The sequence below is a fragment of the Streptopelia decaocto genome (genome assembly GCF_964273445.1).
Source record: "Streptopelia decaocto genome assembly, chromosome: 1".
Classification (NCBI taxonomy): Eukaryota; Metazoa; Chordata; class Aves; order Columbiformes; family Columbidae; genus Streptopelia; species Streptopelia decaocto.
Genome location: NC_138663.1, coordinates 32,571,114 through 32,590,615, shown reverse-complemented (window position 1 = coordinate 32,590,615; position 19,502 = coordinate 32,571,114). Strand labels below are relative to the sequence as shown.

At 38.8% G+C, this 19,502-nt stretch overlaps 2 protein-coding genes across 6 annotated transcripts in view; one reads left to right on the top strand and one right to left on the bottom strand.

Moving 5' to 3' along the window:
- IRAK4 (interleukin 1 receptor associated kinase 4) overlaps positions 1 to 3,649 on the bottom strand; it is a 13,502-nt gene extending 9,853 nt beyond the window's left edge. The window contains exons 1-5 of one of the 3 annotated variants that reach the window (XM_082056599.1): positions 3,509 to 3,609; positions 2,926 to 3,084; positions 2,472 to 2,641; positions 950 to 1,095; positions 451 to 648 (exon numbers count right to left, since the gene is read on the bottom strand). In XM_082056599.1, coding sequence (XP_081912725.1) covers positions 451 to 648; positions 950 to 1,095; positions 2,472 to 2,632 — 505 coding nt within the window. In that variant the 5' untranslated portion in view covers positions 2,633 to 2,641; positions 2,926 to 3,084; positions 3,509 to 3,609. Of the gene's footprint in view, positions 1 to 450; positions 649 to 949; positions 1,096 to 2,471; positions 2,642 to 2,925; positions 3,085 to 3,508 lie in introns of those variants that run through there. The other 2 variants (XM_082056600.1, XM_082056601.1) reach the window with 2 other exon arrangements.
- PUS7L (pseudouridine synthase 7 like) lies at positions 2,819 to 19,502 on the top strand. Of its 3 annotated transcripts, XM_082056307.1 has the most exons (10): positions 3,126 to 3,217; positions 3,419 to 4,240; positions 4,901 to 5,060; positions 6,670 to 6,865; positions 8,500 to 8,598; positions 9,982 to 10,063; positions 11,453 to 11,730; positions 13,431 to 13,484; positions 14,126 to 14,315; positions 19,303 to 19,502. In XM_082056307.1, the coding sequence occupies exons 1-10, from the start codon at positions 3,151 to 3,153 to the stop codon at positions 19,317 to 19,319; spliced, it is 1,965 nt and encodes a 654-aa protein (XP_081912433.1). In that variant the 5' UTR covers positions 3,126 to 3,150; the 3' UTR covers positions 19,320 to 19,502. The 3 variants fall into 3 exon arrangements, with proteins under 3 accessions (XP_081912432.1, XP_081912433.1, XP_081912431.1); XM_082056306.1 differs by lacking the exons at positions 3,126 to 3,217; positions 19,303 to 19,502 and adding an exon at positions 2,819 to 2,863 and having other exon boundaries at positions 14,126 to 16,614; XM_082056305.1 differs by lacking the exon at positions 19,303 to 19,502 and having other exon boundaries at positions 14,126 to 16,614.

Genomic DNA, 19,502 nt, shown 5'->3' with positions numbered 1-19,502 from the left:
GCAACCCAAAAATGGAACATTAGTAACAAACAGACCAATCATACACTTCCATATAATGCTTTCTTTAAACATATTTCTCCAACACTCTTATCATTCATGACATGGAAAATCTGGCTTTAAAACACAATAAGCTAAACAATCTATAAAAAAAATCAGTATCTATAAAGGGCAACAGGATTATGTACAGCACAAAATAAACTGCACTTTAATTATAAGTCAAGTTTTCCATCATGGTGTCAAGGTGGAACTTGTATTTAGCCACCTTATTACCCAGGCTAAATCCACAGTCACACAGAACAAGAGCAAAAAAGCAAGATACCATTTCCTATAGATGCACCAAGATGGGAATACAGACATTACTGTAGTGGATTCCTATGATTTATTTCACATGGGGTGAAGGACAGATCAGCAAAAAAGATTGTACTTAAGTCTACAAAACAGAGTGCCTACCTGTGTTACTAGACTGTGAGCTGCTATTTTCTTGACTTAAGTAGGAAGGAGCTGAATGTTGCTTCTCAGTACTTTGAGCTAAAACAGGCTTTACAGATGCCACTTCTTTTTCCTGTATAGGCAGTTCTTTCTCATGTATAGGCATGGTTTCCTGTGAAGAAAGAGGTAATGTAACTTCTTGTGGCATCCTTACAGCTTCTGAAAATGGAATTTAGAAAACGTGTTAACTGTATTAGGAATCACAAAAAACAAACAGCATTAATGCCAATATTGACTAAGATTAGGAGACACATAAGCATCATGAGAAGGTTATATACTGCCACCATATGTAAACTGTAGGACTCTTACTTAAAACATAGTAAGTTAGTACAAATAATGGAAAATACATTCACTTTCAGCTGTTTCAACCTAACCCTTTCTGATTTTTGAATTACTGTGAAGCTCTTTAACATCTTGGAAACTGAGAACACAGTACAATATGTGAAAGAGTAACAGTTACCTGGAATCAAAAGGCGTGCTGGTGCTAGGAATTGATTCCTAATCAGCAAATCCATGAGATCACCAACAGTGCAGTTTGTTGTTCCCCAGTCATAAAGCAATTCACATGTGGGGCTCTTTCCCATTTGTACAAATGCCTCAAATCTCCTTAAAAGATAAATTAAGATCAACATTAAACCAAACAACCAACCTCAAGAACCATAAAGAAGGGAGGGAGATTAAAGTTAAAGGAAAATACACTAAAAAAAAAAAACAACCAACACAAAAACAAACCCCAAACCAAACAAAAAACTAATAAAACCCCAAAAAACCAACAAAAAACCCCCCCACACAGCACAAAAAAGCCCACAACCCCAAAGCAGCAGAATATACTGAGCTATACTGCACAATTATTTGCAAATGCAGCTAAACCGATCTAAATAAATTAAAACTTGGGGGAATAAACATGGGATATATAGTAAAAAAAACTCGGGGACCAATACACATAGATGGCTTCAACATTTTGCCCAGAAACCACTATACATTTACACAAAGGGCCAACAGAGGAGAAAATGCCAGTGAGAGACAAGGAGGTGAGAGCCAGACCAAACGAAAAAAAAAGTTTTCTTCTATTTGGAATTCTTACTTCATTTGGAGTATTTCAAGATGGGCATTAAGCAAAAATCGAGATCCATTATTTTAATAGATTTATTATTATTCTAGAGAAACAAATGAATGCTAACATCACTGGATGTTAGCCTAAGATGAAAAGCAAGATATTTAAAATCTCATAACCTTTGAAATAGCTTAAGTATTCAACAAGCTCTTTAAGCAACATGGAGTTCATTGAGAAGTAATTTCAGCAGTATTTCATTAACTAAAAGGGACAGGACATTTTCCTGAGAAAGTGAACTAGGAGTTAGTCCTATTGTCTCCTGTGCTGTTCTTGTGAGAAGATGCACAATGAAGTCAATGTTTACCAGTCTCTAGGGTACAGAGAGTCACACAGCCACTGCTGTACCACTAAAAATACATAGGTCTGTGGCTCTGATTAATGCTTATTTCCTTAGTCAATTTTCTTTGACTATAGCTTGTCTGAACTACAGAAAAATTTGGAGTAATTACCCTGAGTTCCCCAAGGAACCGCTACTCCAAGATGTAAGTACCTACTGGCACACAAACTACAATGAGTTACAATCACAGAATGGCTGGGGTTGGAAGGGACCTCTGGAGATCACCTAGTCCAACCCACCTGCTAAAGCAGGTTCACCTATCACAGATCACACAGGAATGTGTCCAGGTGGAAATGTATCCAGAGAAGGAGACTCCACAACCTCTCTGGGCAGCCTGTTCCAGTGCTCTGGCACCCTCAAAGTAAGGAAATTTCTTCTCATATTCAGATGGAACCTCCTGTGCTTCAGTCTGTGCCCATTGCCCCTCATCCTATCATTGGGCACCAGTGAAGTTACAATAATGAGATGGACAGCAGTATTCATGTTAAACACATATAAACAAGGTTATGCTATGTGACTTCTTTATAGGACCTTATATGCATTTGGCTGTATCTGCTTTCGCCAGATGGGTCAGTTATATCGGCTGCTAATTTTTTCCACCCTTCCTGGGGATCGATGAAGTCCGCCAGCCGCCTCACGAGCCCGTAGCCGAGGCAGCGCACGTACGTTGAGGTCGTTACGGGCTTGTTCATCTTCAGCTCCTAGAACACAACCGGGGCCGTCACCGCAATTCTTCGCCAGGGCCGTGACGAGCACGGAACGCGTCAGGCCCGACACCGCGACCGCTTCTCGCCCTGCCCGACAGCGCCCGCCACCGTCCCCCCCCTCACGGCTCCGCCCGCCGCTTCCCGGCCGCCCAGCGAGGCCCGGCCCACCCTGCCACGGGCCGCCCCCAGCGGCGCAGCTCCCGCCCGCCGCCCCCGGTAGGTGAGCGGCGTCTCCCCCGGCCCCAACCACCAGCGGGAGCCGCCTCGCCTCACTGCACCTGACCTCGCCGCCGCCCCGTCGCTTCCTGGCGGTGGCACCCACGCCCAGCCCCGCGCGCCTTGCCTCACGCCAGGTATCCCCGCCGCATCACTTCCCCTTTAAGAGGGAACGATCCAACCCCCGATGGCGCTGGCGTCACCGGCACAGCACGACGGCTCTGTAAGGAGAGAGCGGCCTTCCCATAGGCTGCCCGGGAGATGCCCCGCCCCCTCCGGCGCGCCCCATGGCTGGCCGGGGGGGGATGGGGGAGATAGCCCTTCCTCTCTTTCCCCGCGCGCCTGGAGGAGTTGGTACCGTCCCTGCGCCCCTTCCCCCGTGGGGACGTGGAGTGGGTCTTGGCGCCCCCTGGCGGCGCCGCCGGGGGGCCCCTCACGGCCGGGCGGGTCGGGCGGGAGCGGTGCCGGCGCTCCCCGCTCGCCTTTTCTTTAGTAGCTGATGTTATTTCTTGTCCCGCTTCCCCCTCCCATGTGTTTCATTTCCTCCCCTGGCAGGTGCGGCGGTGTCTGGCCGAGCAGCCATGCTCCCTTCCCTCAGCCACCTGACCCAGCACACCGGCTTCCGCGGCACCATCAAAAACTCACCCAGCGACTTCGTGGTGACAGAAATCCCCGTGCCCCAACACTCGGTTAGCGACGCCCGGGCTGAACCGCTTCAGAAACCCAGCGAAGTGCCGCCACAACGAAGCAGCCCGTGGCTGCAGCCACCCAAAAAATCGAGGACGGAGCCCGCGGGCCCTGAGGGTGAACCTGACCCGAGAACTGGCCCGGAGGGAGCCAGCCCCTTGGATTCCTTGCTGGGCAAATCTACGAGCGAACTGCTTGATAAATTTGCCCGTGATCTGAAGGACGCGTGGGACTTGGAAAGTGGCGGCGATGCTGGCGCTGGGGGGTTCTCGCTGGGGCCTGTGCTGGACAAGAAAGATCGGGCTGGTCTGCACAGCGCTGTGAGGCAGAAATTCCCCTTCCTGGTCACTGTTACGAAAGGCAAGGAAATGATTGTAGAAGGAAACGCTGATTACAGAGAACTTCGTCAGTTAGTGACTGAAAAGGAAACGAGTGATTTCTTCAAATTTTTAGATGCAAAGCTAGAAAATTCTACATTTTCTTTTGAGCCTGATGGAAACAAAGAGCACAGAAAAGTAGTTCACCATTTTATCAACAGAAAATTTGGAAAACTTTTAGAAACAAAATCTTTTACTGTGACAGATGTCAATGATCAGCCAAAGATGTCAATAATGGTAAGATTTCGAGAAAAAAGTTGGTCCAGAAAAAGGTCTGCTGATGGTTTCCAGGAAAAACAAGATCTTTATACAGGTAAATGTTACATTTTTTAGTGAAAGTGTCAGGCTTTGTGGTGTTCTTTAGTAAGACTGAAACTCAGAATCATTTTTATATGATATATAGGCCTGGCTGACCCCTTGTTTTTGCTGAAATAAATAATTATTAATGTGGTATAGTTACATCACTGGAGAATGAGATCAATGAATCAAGTTACTGCAGTGATTTTACATAAACTCTTCAGTGATAATAGTTACGGTTCTTTTGGGTGTAGCACTAACTCTGCGTTATTCCCTTGTGTTAGCTTTCTCTTGAAAGTAATTGGAGGATTCTAGAAGATGCGATGCAGACAAGTTAGTAAGGTCAAATTTGACTTACGATCTCATTCATTAAAGCAGTTGGTTTCTGATATAGAGAATGTTTCTAGCAGTAAGTCGCTATGTGTTCGTTGAATTGTATTGCATTATATCAGGTACTATTTCTAAGAGCAGCAGGGATTTCTGGGTGCTCTAAGAGTGTTGTGTTCTGTGTTTTTCAATATTGAAAGAAAAAAATGTAAAGTCCAATTTCCTTTAGTTTTGTGGGGTGGGATGACTGTTTATTTGCAGTTTCTATGCTATTATATTTGGAAGGGAACAGAGCACCTGTACGATTTAGAAGTGCAAATTCCTAATAATTCTGAGATGATTGTTTCAGGTTTCACCCTTCAGAAAGAAAATCTAGAAACACTAGAAGCGATCGGTTTCTTGGCTGCTGAACTTGGTGTTCTTCCTTCAGACTTCAGTTATACTGGCATCAAAGACAAGAAGGCTGTTACTTACCAGCCTATGGTTGTGAAGAAGGTGACTCCTGAGAGGTACATACAATATGAGTGCATTCAGTTTAACACATATTTTTGTATGTTAGTATCAATCAGCATGATATGAACTTCTGAAATGATGTGTCTTTCCTTCTCCTGTATTAGAGCACAGTGGAAATGGCTTTAATATTTTGTAACTTTAGGGCATGTACAGCTTAGTGCTGAAATCCCCCAGTGTTGGAATTTATGCCTTTCTTTGTATTTTTCATAATACAAATATACTATATCATCTGGGACAGTATCTTTCTAATTCATGCTCATGGGATCCACTTTACAGTTTCTTAAATAGCTGGAACGGAGAAGCAGCCTGTACTATGTGATGCAACAGGTTTCAATGTGCTATCAGAGTGTTGTCTTGTGGTCCATAGGCAACAACTTACAAGCTTCATATAGCTACAAAACTAAAGTAAATAATTACAAATATACTTTGGACAGATGCTGTCTTTTAGTGTTAAGTATCAACTTCTCTATTGTCCAGCTTAGAAACATGAGACTAAATAAAGAAAATATCACCAAACCTGAGGGCAGAAAATACATTCTGAATAATACAGTAATACAAGATGTCAATAATAGAATACATGCCTTCCTTTTCCTCGTGTGGTTTTTTTTTGTTGTTGTTGTGGTTTTTGGTGTGGTTTTTTTTTTTTCCCCACTCTCTAGCCAATTCAGTGGGTAAAAAATATTTCTTAAGTTCTGCCATAATAGCAGTAAAAAAACAGACCTTAGTTCTTCCTCGGCTTTAACTTTCTAATGGGTTTTGGCCTTAGCAACAAAGTAAACTTTACAAATAGAGGTTTTAGGATTTATTACTAACATGTATCAATAGTAAAATTCCACTGCATACTGCACTGTCAGGCCAGTTGTTCAAGTGATAATTAACAAAACTTTGCATTAATGTTTAATGATTAAGCAAAATAGTTAAATGCTTCCAAGCCACCAGCAAAACAGGGAAAATAAATAATTTTTATAAATACATAATGTATAAGGTTATTGAAATATTGCTTAGAATGTAAGCTTTTATGATTTAAGTTTCCTTTTATTTGAATGACTATTACTTACACATAAGAACAAAGACATTGAGTGGATACTTTAAAGGGCAAATACTTGAACTGTCAGCTGTGTTTCCAATTACAAGCATGTGCAAGTGTAGCCAGAGAATCAGTGTGCTGAGTTTGTTTTTGTTAAGGCTGACCAAGAAAGAGCAATTATGTTTTGGAATCTGCTGGAGCACATTACTTTTTCTTTCTTTTTTTTTTTTTGTTTTTTAAGAAAGGCAGATTTTTACTACTGAATATTAAATGACTTGTTTTTCAATAAAACATGCAAAATTTGGTGCAGTTGCCTTGAGAAAGTTCAGTTTGCTTCATTCCAATATCTGTCGAGCTACAGAATACAAGTGCAAACGAAGCAAATATTTTTAAATTATTTCTGGTCTACAAGTTGTAAAACTTCTATCTCTCCATTTGATTTGTTTTTGTCATAACAATCTGTTTTAACTTTTTTTTAAAGTGTTTTTAATTATAATGCAAAAGTGAAGACGACCTTATTAGAAGTTAGATAGCTTTAGTAGAGGATGGTTCATAATTTCTCCCAATTATTTATGCAGGTTGAAAGAAATTGGGAGCAAAATGGAAAAAAAGGGCATGAGAATACACAACATACATTCAACATGCCAGCACCTCAGACTTGGTCAGCTGAAGGGAAATCACTTTGATATAATTGTGAGAGATCTCAAACACCACAGTCATGACCCTTCTGCAGATCTGAAACAGAGAATATCTGAAGCAATGGAAAGCGTTAAGGTAAAAAAGCCTCATGGTTGCCAATATGAACAGAGTTTTAATTCACTGCTGTAAAAAACAAACAAAAAAAAGGTACTTTTAAAGAAAATCCTTGTAATAGCACAATAACAGCACTATTTCCCAGTTCCGATGCGTTTCGCTATTTTATGTCTTTCCTGTGTTATTTAAGGAATCAGGAGTAAAGCTGCTTTCCAAAGAAGGACCATAAATGAATTCATTCTGTGTTACACACTGCAGACCCCATAGTGGTGCGGCAAGACAGACACAAAATGTGGTAGCAAATGAGGATGGATATATGAGCTATTGCTGTAACAGAAGTGATGTGGTTTGTTGTGGCAGTTGACAGGGTGAAAGAATATAGTTATATGTGTCAACTGGTTGGCTTTTTCAGTCATGTGAGGAGCATACATGGTCAGCTCGGGGCAAAAACTTTCATGGTATAAATACACATGAAATGTCCATAGCAGACAAAGAAGATCCCCTGAAATTCAGTGGATTCATTGCTGTTATCCTTAGTCCCTGAAGAGAACCCCGTCATCAGACATTCTTAAACCATTGTGAAAAGTAAAAGCAAATCATGGAAAGGAAATCTTTAGGTGTTCTGTACAGGAGCCATTTTCTTTCCCTAAGTAATAACCATGATACAAATCAGTTTAACATGATTAATCCAGGAATAAAGACTTGAATGAAAGCTACCCAACATGCAAAAGGAAAATACATTACATGTAATTTGGAAATCAATTTTATTTTGAAAAAATCCTTCAGCTGGTACTTTAATGTTTTTCTCTCTCTGTGCCATGTGACTTTTTTTTTTTGTTTGTTTTGCTGTTTGGAAAATGAACACAAATTCCTATGATTGTGTGTCTTGCTTTATTTGATTTAGCTTACTGGTCAGATGATGAATGACTAAACCACCAGGTGTGTTAATCCAAAATGAGCATTTCTTATCTTCCATGAAAACAATTGTGTATGAGAGCAAGGTTATATAAATTGAACTGAATCACCATTTCCAAACCAAATACTGTATGTTTTTTGCTTGTCTACTCCATGCATACTTATTATTTTCTATAAAAGGTTGTTCTCATTGGGTCACATGGCTGTTATTTTACTGCCCACATGTGACCTAGAACTCATCAGACTTAAAATCCCAGTTAGAAGAAGTGCTCACTCTTGGTCTTTACTATTTTAATAATAATACTACAAATGATCTCACGTGGAAAAAGATTAGTATTTTTAAGAAAAATGTGCAGTGGTTGCAGTTCATTATGTGTGCTATGGAGCATTTACTTGAATAGAGATTTAATAATTTGGTGCATATAAAAAGCTCGATTACTTTGACTTGAGCTGTAGTTGTATATAGCTATATAGAAATAATTTTGTTTCATTTACCTATTTTTTTATGAAAGTGAAGGTGATGATAGAACTTGATTGTTTTCTTAGATGTTTCTAAATTACATGGTAAAATAAAGTAATAAATCATGAGTTAGGAATTTGTTACGTGTTACTTGAGATTAAAAAAACAGTTTCTATGCATTTTTGATTTAAATGTCGGTGTATGTGTGTTGTGCACTTAGTCTTACTAATTCTACCTGCTACTGTCATGCTTTTAACATATTTATTCTTTATCATTCTAGACAAAAGGTTTCGTTAATTACTATGGACCTCAGCGATTTGGACAGGGACAAAATGTTCAGACAGACCAAATAGGATTGGCTTTACTGAATGAAAAAATGGTATTTTAATTTTGTAATTTAAGTGGTTACTGTCAAGTTAATTTCACGTTACTGTTGCAATGTCTAGTGCTAGAGTTGACCTTCCCCGTGAACAATTTCATTTGTGAGATAAGTCCGTATGTGTGCTGTAAGTAATTGCCAGATCAGTTTTTAAAGCTATATAAGCATGAAGATCTTGACACTGAAACAAAAAGCCTCTTTTAAACAGCATGTGCAGCTGTAAATATTTCTGGAAGTGATTTTTCTGTCTATGATTGGTATGTGATTGTGATCATCATTATGCCACTTGGCAGGAAAGTGGCTGCATTCTTACAGGGTTTGAACACTAAAATGAAGCAATCTTTATACAATATTTATTCATGGTCCTGATTGCCTCCTAACTTGCAGCCTTTTTATCCTGCTGGGGGTCTATATGCTTAAAAATGTCGCAAGATCTTACATGGGATCATATGAAAGGATTTTCTTTTTCAATTCACCAATAATGTATCTGCAATATAGCAGAGATTGCTGCTTTCTATTATTCCTTGGCTACTTTCCGAAACTCCTAGTTCTGAGTGATTGCTCCCATGTAAGCTAAGGAGAGCTTATTTCATAAATAATAATTCATAAGATAAGAGTCTCATACTTTTCAATGTCTATGGGATAGTACTTGGCACAGGTCTAAAACAGAATCAGACGCTACAAAGTCAAATGATTACTTGAGTATCCTTTTCTTCTAACTGATTCTTAACTCAGTTACTTTTTAATTTAAAACATGTAGGAACTACTGCTTATATTAAAACTGTGCCAGTATGTGCTTGCACAGTCCAGTACAGAGGGGGACAAGAGCTAGATGTCACAGGTTGGTACAAGTGCTAGCAATTTTTGTGGCTCCACTGGTGTTGCAAGTAGCAGAGGTTAATGTAGTGTTTTCCCTGTCACAGTGTCATCTAACCTAATACAGATCAGTACAAAAAAGAAAGATTGTTGTCTTTGTGTGTGAGACTGGTGGAAAGTGTTCAATCTAAATTTTGCTTGAAATATGCAGGAGGGAAAGAAGGAGCCTTCGCGTTCAGGATAGAACAATGGCATTACAAAGCGGAGGAGTTCTAACTGGATGTTCAGGAAGAGTGACTGATTTCTAATAGAGCTTTGAAAGCCGTCTTCTGTCTTTAGTCTTCTTTCTTTAGCCTGAGAAGGAACATGGCCACAGTGGTTTGCTGTTCAAGGCATCTCCTGTGAAAGGGAGAATATGACTTTGACTTTAAAGAGCTGATGCAATTTTGAGGGCTTCCAGAATATGTTAACACAGAATTGGATGCACGATTGTCTGATTAGTTGACAAATAGTTGTATTTAAATGAAAATAAATAAATAAATAAAATATATATATTGTTCTTTAAAGGTGAAAGCAGTGAAATTGTTCTTCACACCTGAAGATACCGATGACCCTGTAAACAATGCAAAAAGATACTTTCTTCAAACTGGTATGTCTAGTTACATTATCTATATATTTATTCAGGGTCAATATTATGAGGGAATAAGGTGTTGCTGCACAGAGAGATACTTTTTATTTTGTTGCTGCTTTATACCACTTACTTATTCCACAGAACTTGGTGGAGCTCCACAGTTAAAAATTAGGTAAGCATGAGGACCTAAATGTGCAAAATAGTGGAAAACTAATGTACGTCAGGTGCAAGACAGTATAAAAAACTGCTGAATAGTATAATGCTGTAAAAGGCTAAAATAATTTTATCAAAGGAGTTTTAGCCTCCTTCCATCTGTCTGCTTTTGGAACATAAACTTCTCCTTCCTAATAAAGAAAATGTACAGGAAAGAGGTACCCACCTCATACTCAGCACTTAACACACATCAGCATCTAATTTTCTGAGATTTCTATAATAATCTTGGCTGTTGGTTTTTGCACCTTTGAGCTTTTCTTTTACATCTCTTTAATTATGTATCTCTTCCATGCTTTCCTGTGATCTACCTTTTTTCTGACTTGAACTAAAATTTAAAAAAAGATATGCTAAACTCAGAAATGTGCCGAGTAAAATTCTCTCTTCGTTGTACTTATTGTTTTTATCATTCAACTTAACTTTCTCTCCAAAGCTAAAAATTGAAATTGCTCTTGGCTTCAAATATATTTTTTTCTTTTAAAATATTCCACATCTATTAGCCTGCTTATCACTGTAGATTGACAGAACAGATATGATATATGGCTTCACAAGACACATACCTGTTTAATTTCACAAAAACCATAAGATTAGTCATTCTGTGCTGTACATTGCTATATGATGCATGGAAAGACATTCATGTGGGCCCTGAAAACAGCTGCTTGCCTTTTCCCAAGAGCAAAAGGTAAAAGACTACGCGAAAGGCTTTGTCAGATAATCACTTGTAATGAGAAGATATGTAAACCGTAAAATTATGAATATGCAATATTTATATAATGTAGTTCAAATCTGATCAAATGTATTTTCATCTTGGTGCAGACTCAGACTTCCCAGTGGCCAATGCAATTCGTACCTTTAAAATAAAGATGTGGTTTTTACCCACTGTGAAATACATGTTCTCAAATGATGTGAAGCAGAGGCTTAATGCTCTTTTATAGCTTGTTTTTTACTTTCAGTTACCTGATCTAAAAAAAAACCTCAGCAGTGATTAAGTAAGTTTTGTGTAAGACTTGATAGACAGTGTAAGATTAAACTTGTCTAACATGACACATTGAAGGAAAGGGAATAATAACCTAAAAGTCAGCATGAAGAGGTTAGACTGGCAACTACCTGATTATTTCATCTTAAGTGTATTTTTTCGTGACAGGTAGTACTTGAAAAATCAGGGATTACTTATATGGTTATTTTTGTTTATATCAGAAGATGCAAAGGGCACACTCATGATGCTGCCAGAATTTAAAGTGAGAGAGAAGATGTTGCTACGAGCCTTAAATCGCTATGGTGTAAATCATGAAGGCTGTACCAAAGGATGGCTCAATATTCCTCATTCCATGCGCATATTCTATGTCCATGCTTATTGCAGTAAAATTTGGAATGAAGCAGCATCATATCGGCTGAAGATTTATGGTACAGAAGTTGTTGAGGGTGATCTTGTCTTGCCAAATGAAGATGATGAAAGCGTTTCCCTGAATGACAAGGTGAGTCTTCACAAAATAGTTCTTGTAGAAAATAAAAATAGCTTCATGCACTTGAATACATACTCAGACATACTGTAACGCTTTTATTTTGGTTCATTCATTAAAATATTTAATATGAGTGACAAAAGTGACAAAATTGAGGTAGCTTTTTTTGGTTTACTATAAGTAGACATATAAGCTAGATTTATATTAGCAGCTTTTATCTGTTCTAATTGTTCATTTTATTCAGGTGAGAAGAAGAAACAGAATGTCAGAATTGATTTACATAAAAATTTAGCCTGCATGGTATATAATGCTGTCCTTTGGATCTAACCAGGTGTGCCTGTGTTATCACACAGGTTAGATCTGAGGCTTGCTCTCCAGGTCAGACCTTCCCATTGTATAGGTATGAAAGAGTGCAAGCCCTTGGTGAAAGGTGGCCTCAGGCTGAACTGGTAATCTCATTGTAGCTGCACACTCAAAGCAGTTTAGCACGGTTTCACTTACGCAGGCAATTAAAACAGATTGACAGTGGGTCTGAATGGTTAGCAGTTGTTCAGAAAATGCAGCAGTCTTCTTGGGAAAGGAGTGAAGGAAAAGGGAGCGCTACTGCTCGCCCACGGCACAGCCTGGGTGTTGTGCATGAAGGCATGGGTGGGCCAGTGAGCAGAACCCAGCAGTGGAGTCTCTGGTCCCAGGTCTCCACATGAAGAAGTCTGTTCTGAAGCCATCTCTTTGTTCAGGGCTAGCATACCTTTTTCTTCTGGTGGAAGCAATTGAGTCTCTTCTGCCAGGTAGTAAGTGATAGGACAAGAGGAAACAGCCTCAAGTTGCACCAGGGGAAGTTTAGATTGGATATTAGGAAAAATTTATTCACAGAAAGGATTGTCAGGCATTGGAACAGGCTGCCCAGGGAAGTGGTTGAGTCGCCATCCCTGGAGGTGTTTAAAAGATGTGTCGATGTTGCACTTTGGGACATGGTTTAGGGGTGGACATAGCAGTATTAGGTTGGTGGTTGGACTCTATAATCTTAAAGGCCTTTTCCAACCTAAATGATTCTATGATTCTATTTTTGTCCTGATCATCAGGTAAAGCATAGAATTTTGCAGTATTTTACTGGATAATAAACCGGGGTGTGCAGAGATAAAATGCAGCTCATTTCTTTCGAGTGAACATTTACAAATTCGAAAGCAAGAGCACTTGAAAGTTACTGAATAACCTCCAGTCCCTGTAGAGTAGCTTCTGTTTCCATTGTGATTTTTCTTCAACAATATTTTTGAAAGTAAATGTTAATAAAACAAGTAGATCAAATAAAATGAAAAGCAGAGTTATCAAATTCAGTATTGAGTTATTGAGTTTAATATAGAAATATTCCTATTTAATATAAAACATTTTTCTTAGTATCTATGCATTTGCTGAGGTAGCACAAGATTGCATTGGCACAGTTAACTTCAAACTCAAAGAAAATGAGTTTGGAGTGATAGTTTGCTGATTAGTGGTAGCTAGCATCAGTAAATATTTAATGCAACGGCATTTACCAGAAAACAGAATATTTTATCTTAAACATCTCTTCTTTTTTTCATACCTGAAATAGATTATTGTCCTCATGGTAGTCAAATAACTTTAGAATCTTTTATGAGTCTGGGAGAACAGTGCATAATTCCTAAAATAGAGTATACGTTTTATTAAAAAGAAAAAATTATTCTTAAATGTGTTTTCAGGTTCATGTAGTCACTGCTTCAGAAGAGTCAGACAACAAATACTCTATAAACCAAGTAAGTCTGTATGAAAAATTCTGAGTTGTTGATCTCTTTATTTTATTAAAATTTTTTGTTTTAAAAATAATATGATTAAGTTAACTGGTATGGTCTTCTTCCTTGCCAGAATGCACATTAAAGAAAACACATATGAACTCATTTCCACTGTCATAACAAACAGGAGGAAAGAATATTTACTTTGTGATGAAAAGAAGTACAGTGTCATTTGCATTATGACAATATTTATCTTGAAGCTGAATGTAAATACTTTGAAATTGTTTTCAGTCTATTGGGAAAAACATTCAAGAGCCGTCGATGTTCTAATTTTTGAAGGTTCAGAATGCATGTCTGTGAAGTCTTACATAGACAACTTAGTGTCTTTATTGTTTTGTCTTTCCCAAGAAGCAAGAAAATTCATGTTAGTATATTTCTAATTTGTTTTAGGAATCATAATGCATTGATTATTTTTTCTGCTTTAATTATATCCAATATACCTGCCTTGCACAGCTTTATTTCACAAGAGAATCTGCTGTTTTACTAATTCAGGCCCCAAACCACAAGATTTAGGCAGATTTAAAATTGTAATTTCATTTATTTAAAAGGGAATTGGTGGGCTTTGTTTCACATATGTTTGTTGTTTTATTTTTTTTTCTTTGAAGGTGGTTCTTCCAATGGTGGGACACAGTATCAAGTATCCCAGTAATAAAGTTGGGCAGTGGTACCATGAAAGGCTTTCTAAGGATGAGCTGCAGACGTGCAAATTCAGAGTGTCTCCATTACAGCTGAATATACCTGGATGCTACAGACTCATTGTGAAAAGTGTTCAGAGTCTGTCATATTTTTTGGAAGGTAGTGAAAAAGGAATCGAGAATGAAGACAACCACTTAAGTGAATCAAAAGTCTCTCTTCATATATCATTTGACCTTGATCCTTCATGTTATGCAACAGTCTGTCTGAGAGAAATAATGAAATGTGACTTTTAAGATTCTGTTTAATGAAATATTTGCAGGAATATTATAAAATTGTGATATTTTATATATAATGCAAAGAAAATAAGGCTGAATAACAGATTCAAGTCAGGGACAGGAAAATTTGTAGACTGAGATTCATACTGATTAGAAAAAAACCCCACCAAAATATTTTAGAATGTTCCAAAAACATTCCAAACCCTAAATGCAAACCCTTGAATGGACTGGAGTAGAACCACATGTTATGCCAGGCAGGTTTAACGGAACTTAAAGAAGCCATGGGTAGCAAGCATGAATTTCATATTTGAATAGACATCTAACCTGCAAAGTTAAATCCTGGAAAAAATGTTTGTAGCAAACAAATGTATCTCTTATCTCATAACCATATTTTTAAAAATTATTTATAAATGCTGTTCAAGCAATCATGTTACAAGTTTGCAGCCTACAAGTACCTAACTGAAAAGATGCTATACTGAGGTTCACTAAATACATTGTGTTCAGGCCCTAAGTGTTAAAAAGTAAAAGTCCTGAGTCAACAATTACAAGTCATCTTGTACTTTATCAGGCATCTGATGAATCCTCCAACTTAAATTAATGCTAACAATTCCAGCATTAAGTAGTTCATGGCTCCTAGTGCTAATTAGGTAAGTAAGATGAGGTGAGTAACGTAACTGCAAAACCATTTATAATAAAACCAAAACATTTTTTTATTGTTTACGGGATGCAAACTCTATTCCTGTTACCGTGAAGCCTTTTGGTAGCAAAAAAAAAAAAAAAAAAAGTTAATGGAACTTCCCTGGAAAAAAAACCTTTTATATTTTTTTCTTAATTAAAAAAAAAAACAACTTTTAACTGTGATAAATGAGTGGATTTGTGAAAAAGGCGAAAGCAGAAAATGTTGTTTACCTTGACTTTAACAAAGCATTTGCACTGTCTGACAATATCCTTGAAACCAAGTTAGGACGTTATGGTCTGGATGGGTAAACAACCAGATTGGTGAAAAAGTGATGGGATGATGAGGCTCAGAGAGTGGTGGTTAATGGGCCATACCCCACCTGGAATAAGTACCACCGGGGTCTCTCTTGGGCCCATCCTGTTTAATGTCTTTATCAGTGACCTGGAGGAGGGGTTGGAGTTTACCCTCATCCAGTCTGCAGATGACACCAAATTAAGGGAACAAATGGATCCTTTGGAGGATCAGACTGCCCTTCTGGGTAACCTAGACATGACACACTGGAGGAACCAGCCAAGGAGAATGTTATGACACACAGTAAGGACAAACGCAACACAACACGTTGCCTCTGGGAAGGAAGCACCTCTGAGCAGGCCAGGCTGGGGAGCAGCTCTGTGGGAATGGCCCTGGGGGCTCAGTGGGCAGCTGAACATGGACCAGCCCTGTGCCTTGGCAGCAACGGTGACCAGCAGCCTCCTAGGATGTGTTAGCAGGGACAAAGCCAGTACATCAAGGGAAGGGATTATGTCTCATTTTTTCAGCACTTTTTAGACCACATTTAACTTGTATATCTAGTTTTGTTCCCCAGCACAAGAAAGACATCAAAAACCAGGAGCAAGTTCAGTGAAGGAATTCCAGTCTATGAGCAACCTGATCTAGTTGCAGATGTCCCTGCTCATTGCAGGGGGGGTGGGCTAGATGAACTCCCAAGGTCCCTTCCAACCCACACTATTCTATGATTTGAGGGCTAAAGTGCTTGCCATTTGAGGAGAGGCTGAAGGAATTGGGCTTCTTCAGCCTGGAGAAGAGAAAGCTTGAGGAGGAACCAAGAGCAGCTCCCCAGCACCTATGGGGAGGTTAGCAAGAAGATAGAGCCAGGCTTTTCATAGTGGCGCACGGCAGGAGAACAAGAGACAATGAGCTTAAATTGAAATGAGGGATCCAGATTGGTTAAAAGGAAATACTTTCCACCCCTGAGGACAGTCAGGCAGTGGAACAGGCTGCCTAGAGGCTGCGCAGTCTCCATCTGAGGATGTTTCCTGGACCCAATGGGATAAAGCTCTGAGCAACCTGATTTGAGCTCAGGGTCAACCCTGTTTTGTGGAGGCAGTTGGACTAGAGACCAGAGACCTCTTTCAACCCGGATTATTAGCCTGTTATCCTAAACAGAATATTGCAAGTGTTTATCCGATCTGTAGATGGCAGTATGACTTAAAACTAAAATGGAAAACGCTACTCATTTTTACTGAGAAATAATAATATAAACTGAATTCTGTTTCTCGCATCAGTCTTTCAGTTGTTGCTAACAGCTGAGTAAGATAAAACTCCCAAGGTTGATAAATAGACCTAGAATTATAGGAGTAGGAAAAATCCAAATGTAGAAATATAATTCACATGATTCCAATGCTTTTACAAAACTGTGTAGCAATGAATGATCCAGATAATTCACTGCTTTAGATAAGAGGATTGCTTTGTAATTCTGCGTACGTAATTCAAAATTTGACCCTTAGTTTTTATAGGAGAAAATAGAATGTCATGCAAACAATAGCTACAGAGCCACTGTAGGCAACTTACAATGCTTGCTCTATTACAATGCTTACTCTACACCGCAAGTTTATCATATACAGCCAAACTGATTGCAAAATCCGTCACCTATCTGAGACAGCTTTGTTCCTGTCTTTGCTTTTCAGTATCACCTCTTCTGTCTTCCTTAAAAATATCCCTCTTCTGGAAAATTATTTTTAACTCAAGTCATTTTGGTAGAGCACAGTTCAAAAAGAGTTGTCCTGTCACCACTGACAGGGTAAAGTGCTCCAGCGCAGGCACGAAGCTGCATGTAGTTACAATGACCAGAAGAAATAAATTAGCATTGAAGTTCCATTTAAAGAGACCATTGTGGTCGTCTTCAATGTGTCTCAAAATAGCCTTGAAAACCATCTCACCGCATACAAGATTGGAATACATAAAAGTATTAAAAGTTGAGCCTTGATTTGGAAAAACACAAAGGGCCTAATTAAAAGGGTTTTGACTGAAAGGCACGTTATTTTAAAACGCAAGATCAGAAGATGGTGTTAAAGAGTTCCCCTATAATCATTTTAGGCTCATTTGTCAGTACTTCTATCGAGCACTAAAAGGACTAATCTTCTTAAGCAAATCATTCTTTCAGCAACTTTGAGGTGAAAGAGCTAATTATGTGTGTCCATGGGTTAAATTCCTATAGTAGAAATGTTTTACTAGGGAAAGGTCAGGTTAGCTATTAGAGTGTTATATGGTAAACATCCTTATTTCAGTAGGCATTTATTTGTAATTCATTCTCTTAATCTTAGCAGCTATTTTGCAGGATTACCTACATGAGCAGTTGAATTTAGAGAGTTTTGTATGAATGCAATACTCAGCTCCCTATGTATAATCTATATAATCCAAATATTTGTGCCCCTACATTTAGAAAAGAAGATAATCATTGTGCACTGATCTGAGTTTAAAGCAAAGACTGATGTGTTAGCTATCTCTCATTTTACTAAGCACTTCTATTGCTACCATCTCTTTCTGATAAGCCGTAAAGCAGTCTGCTAATACTAATGAAGACAGGTCTCTGACTCTGTTTCTAACAAAAGAGGTTTTAAGTTCAATGGCCAGTTGAGTTTTTCAGCACAGATGATAGATAATTGGGCATTTGAATGGGAAAGATGCAAATGTTCTCTAATCTGTGAAATCCTGTTACTTTTAATTCATTACAAATTTGACAACTAGTATTATCCTCAATAAGCATGTACATTTTTTGAGATCTTTCAGAATGAGATGGCTTAAAATTACATTCCTATCATAAAGGCAGTTCAGAAGCCAGGTAGCTGTGTGATTATTGGCCCGGCTCACTCATTAAAACTCCATTAACTCCTCCCTTAGTGCCAGTGCCTGTCAGCTGGTGATTTGACCTCTTACACCCAGCCGATGAGCACAAACCTCTTTTCCTTTCTCTTGCAGAATTTCTGCCCATAATAAAAGCTGAAGCTGGGAAACTATTAACACTTTCCTTTCTTTCAGTCTGCAGTCATGCCTTGCAGCCCAGTGGTTCAGATCTAGATTTCTTTTAGAGGAAACGAAACCAGAAAGTGAACTCCAGCTGCATGCCAAGCATTCTCTGCATCCAAATGGAGGAACAAGGATCCAAATGAAAAGTTGTTCATTTGAAAAGCTTCAAACCCTATAAATGGGTGTGTTCTGTGGTGGAGCCTACAAAATATTTAGCCCGAAGTCAAGTCACTGAACCGCATATTGTGTAGGTACAGGATTCTCAGCACTTCCATATGTTTATCTGTCTGTGTTACACCAAAAAGCTTGCTCACGAAGGCATTGTCTGAGAATATGGTGTTTGCAAGAAAGGCAGAATCAATGAAGTCATACATTTGCACCATCTGAAGTTACTTACAGAATCATAGAATGGTTTGGATTGGGACCTTAAAGATCATTGAGTTCCAACCCCTCTGCTCAGCAAAAGTCAGTATCTTATATTACAGTGTTTAAATGTGTTTTCAGCTTACACGTGAATCATAGAATAATTTTGGTTGGAAAGACCTTTAAGATCATTGCATCCAACTGTTAACCTAACACTTTAAAGTCCACTTCTAAACCATATCCATAAGAACCTCATCTATATGTCTTTTAAACACCTCCAGGGATGGTGACTCAACCAGTTCCCTAGGCAGCCTGTTCCAGTGCTTCACAACCCTTTCCGTGAAGAAATATCTCCTAATATTCTGAACCTCCCCTGGTGCAAACTAAAGCCATTTCCTCTTGTCCTATCACTTGCTACTTGGGAGAAGAGACCAACACCCTCTATGCTTCTACCTGCCTAGAACAGTAAGGTTTTAAATCAGCTTTAGAAATGACTAATTTAAAAATTGATTCTGTCTTTCAGGATGTTCCTGTAATTGAAAACTCAGGAATCCCCTCCCACCTCCAGGAAAAGGCACTTGTCTTTTTACTTTCACCTCTCTATTCACATTTCTACTGAAACCATTAGTATGTGTCTTGAGTTTATAAACCTAATTTCAGAACTCTGCATGCAATGAACTGTAATAACACATGGTCAAACCACTCACTTGTGAAGGCACAACA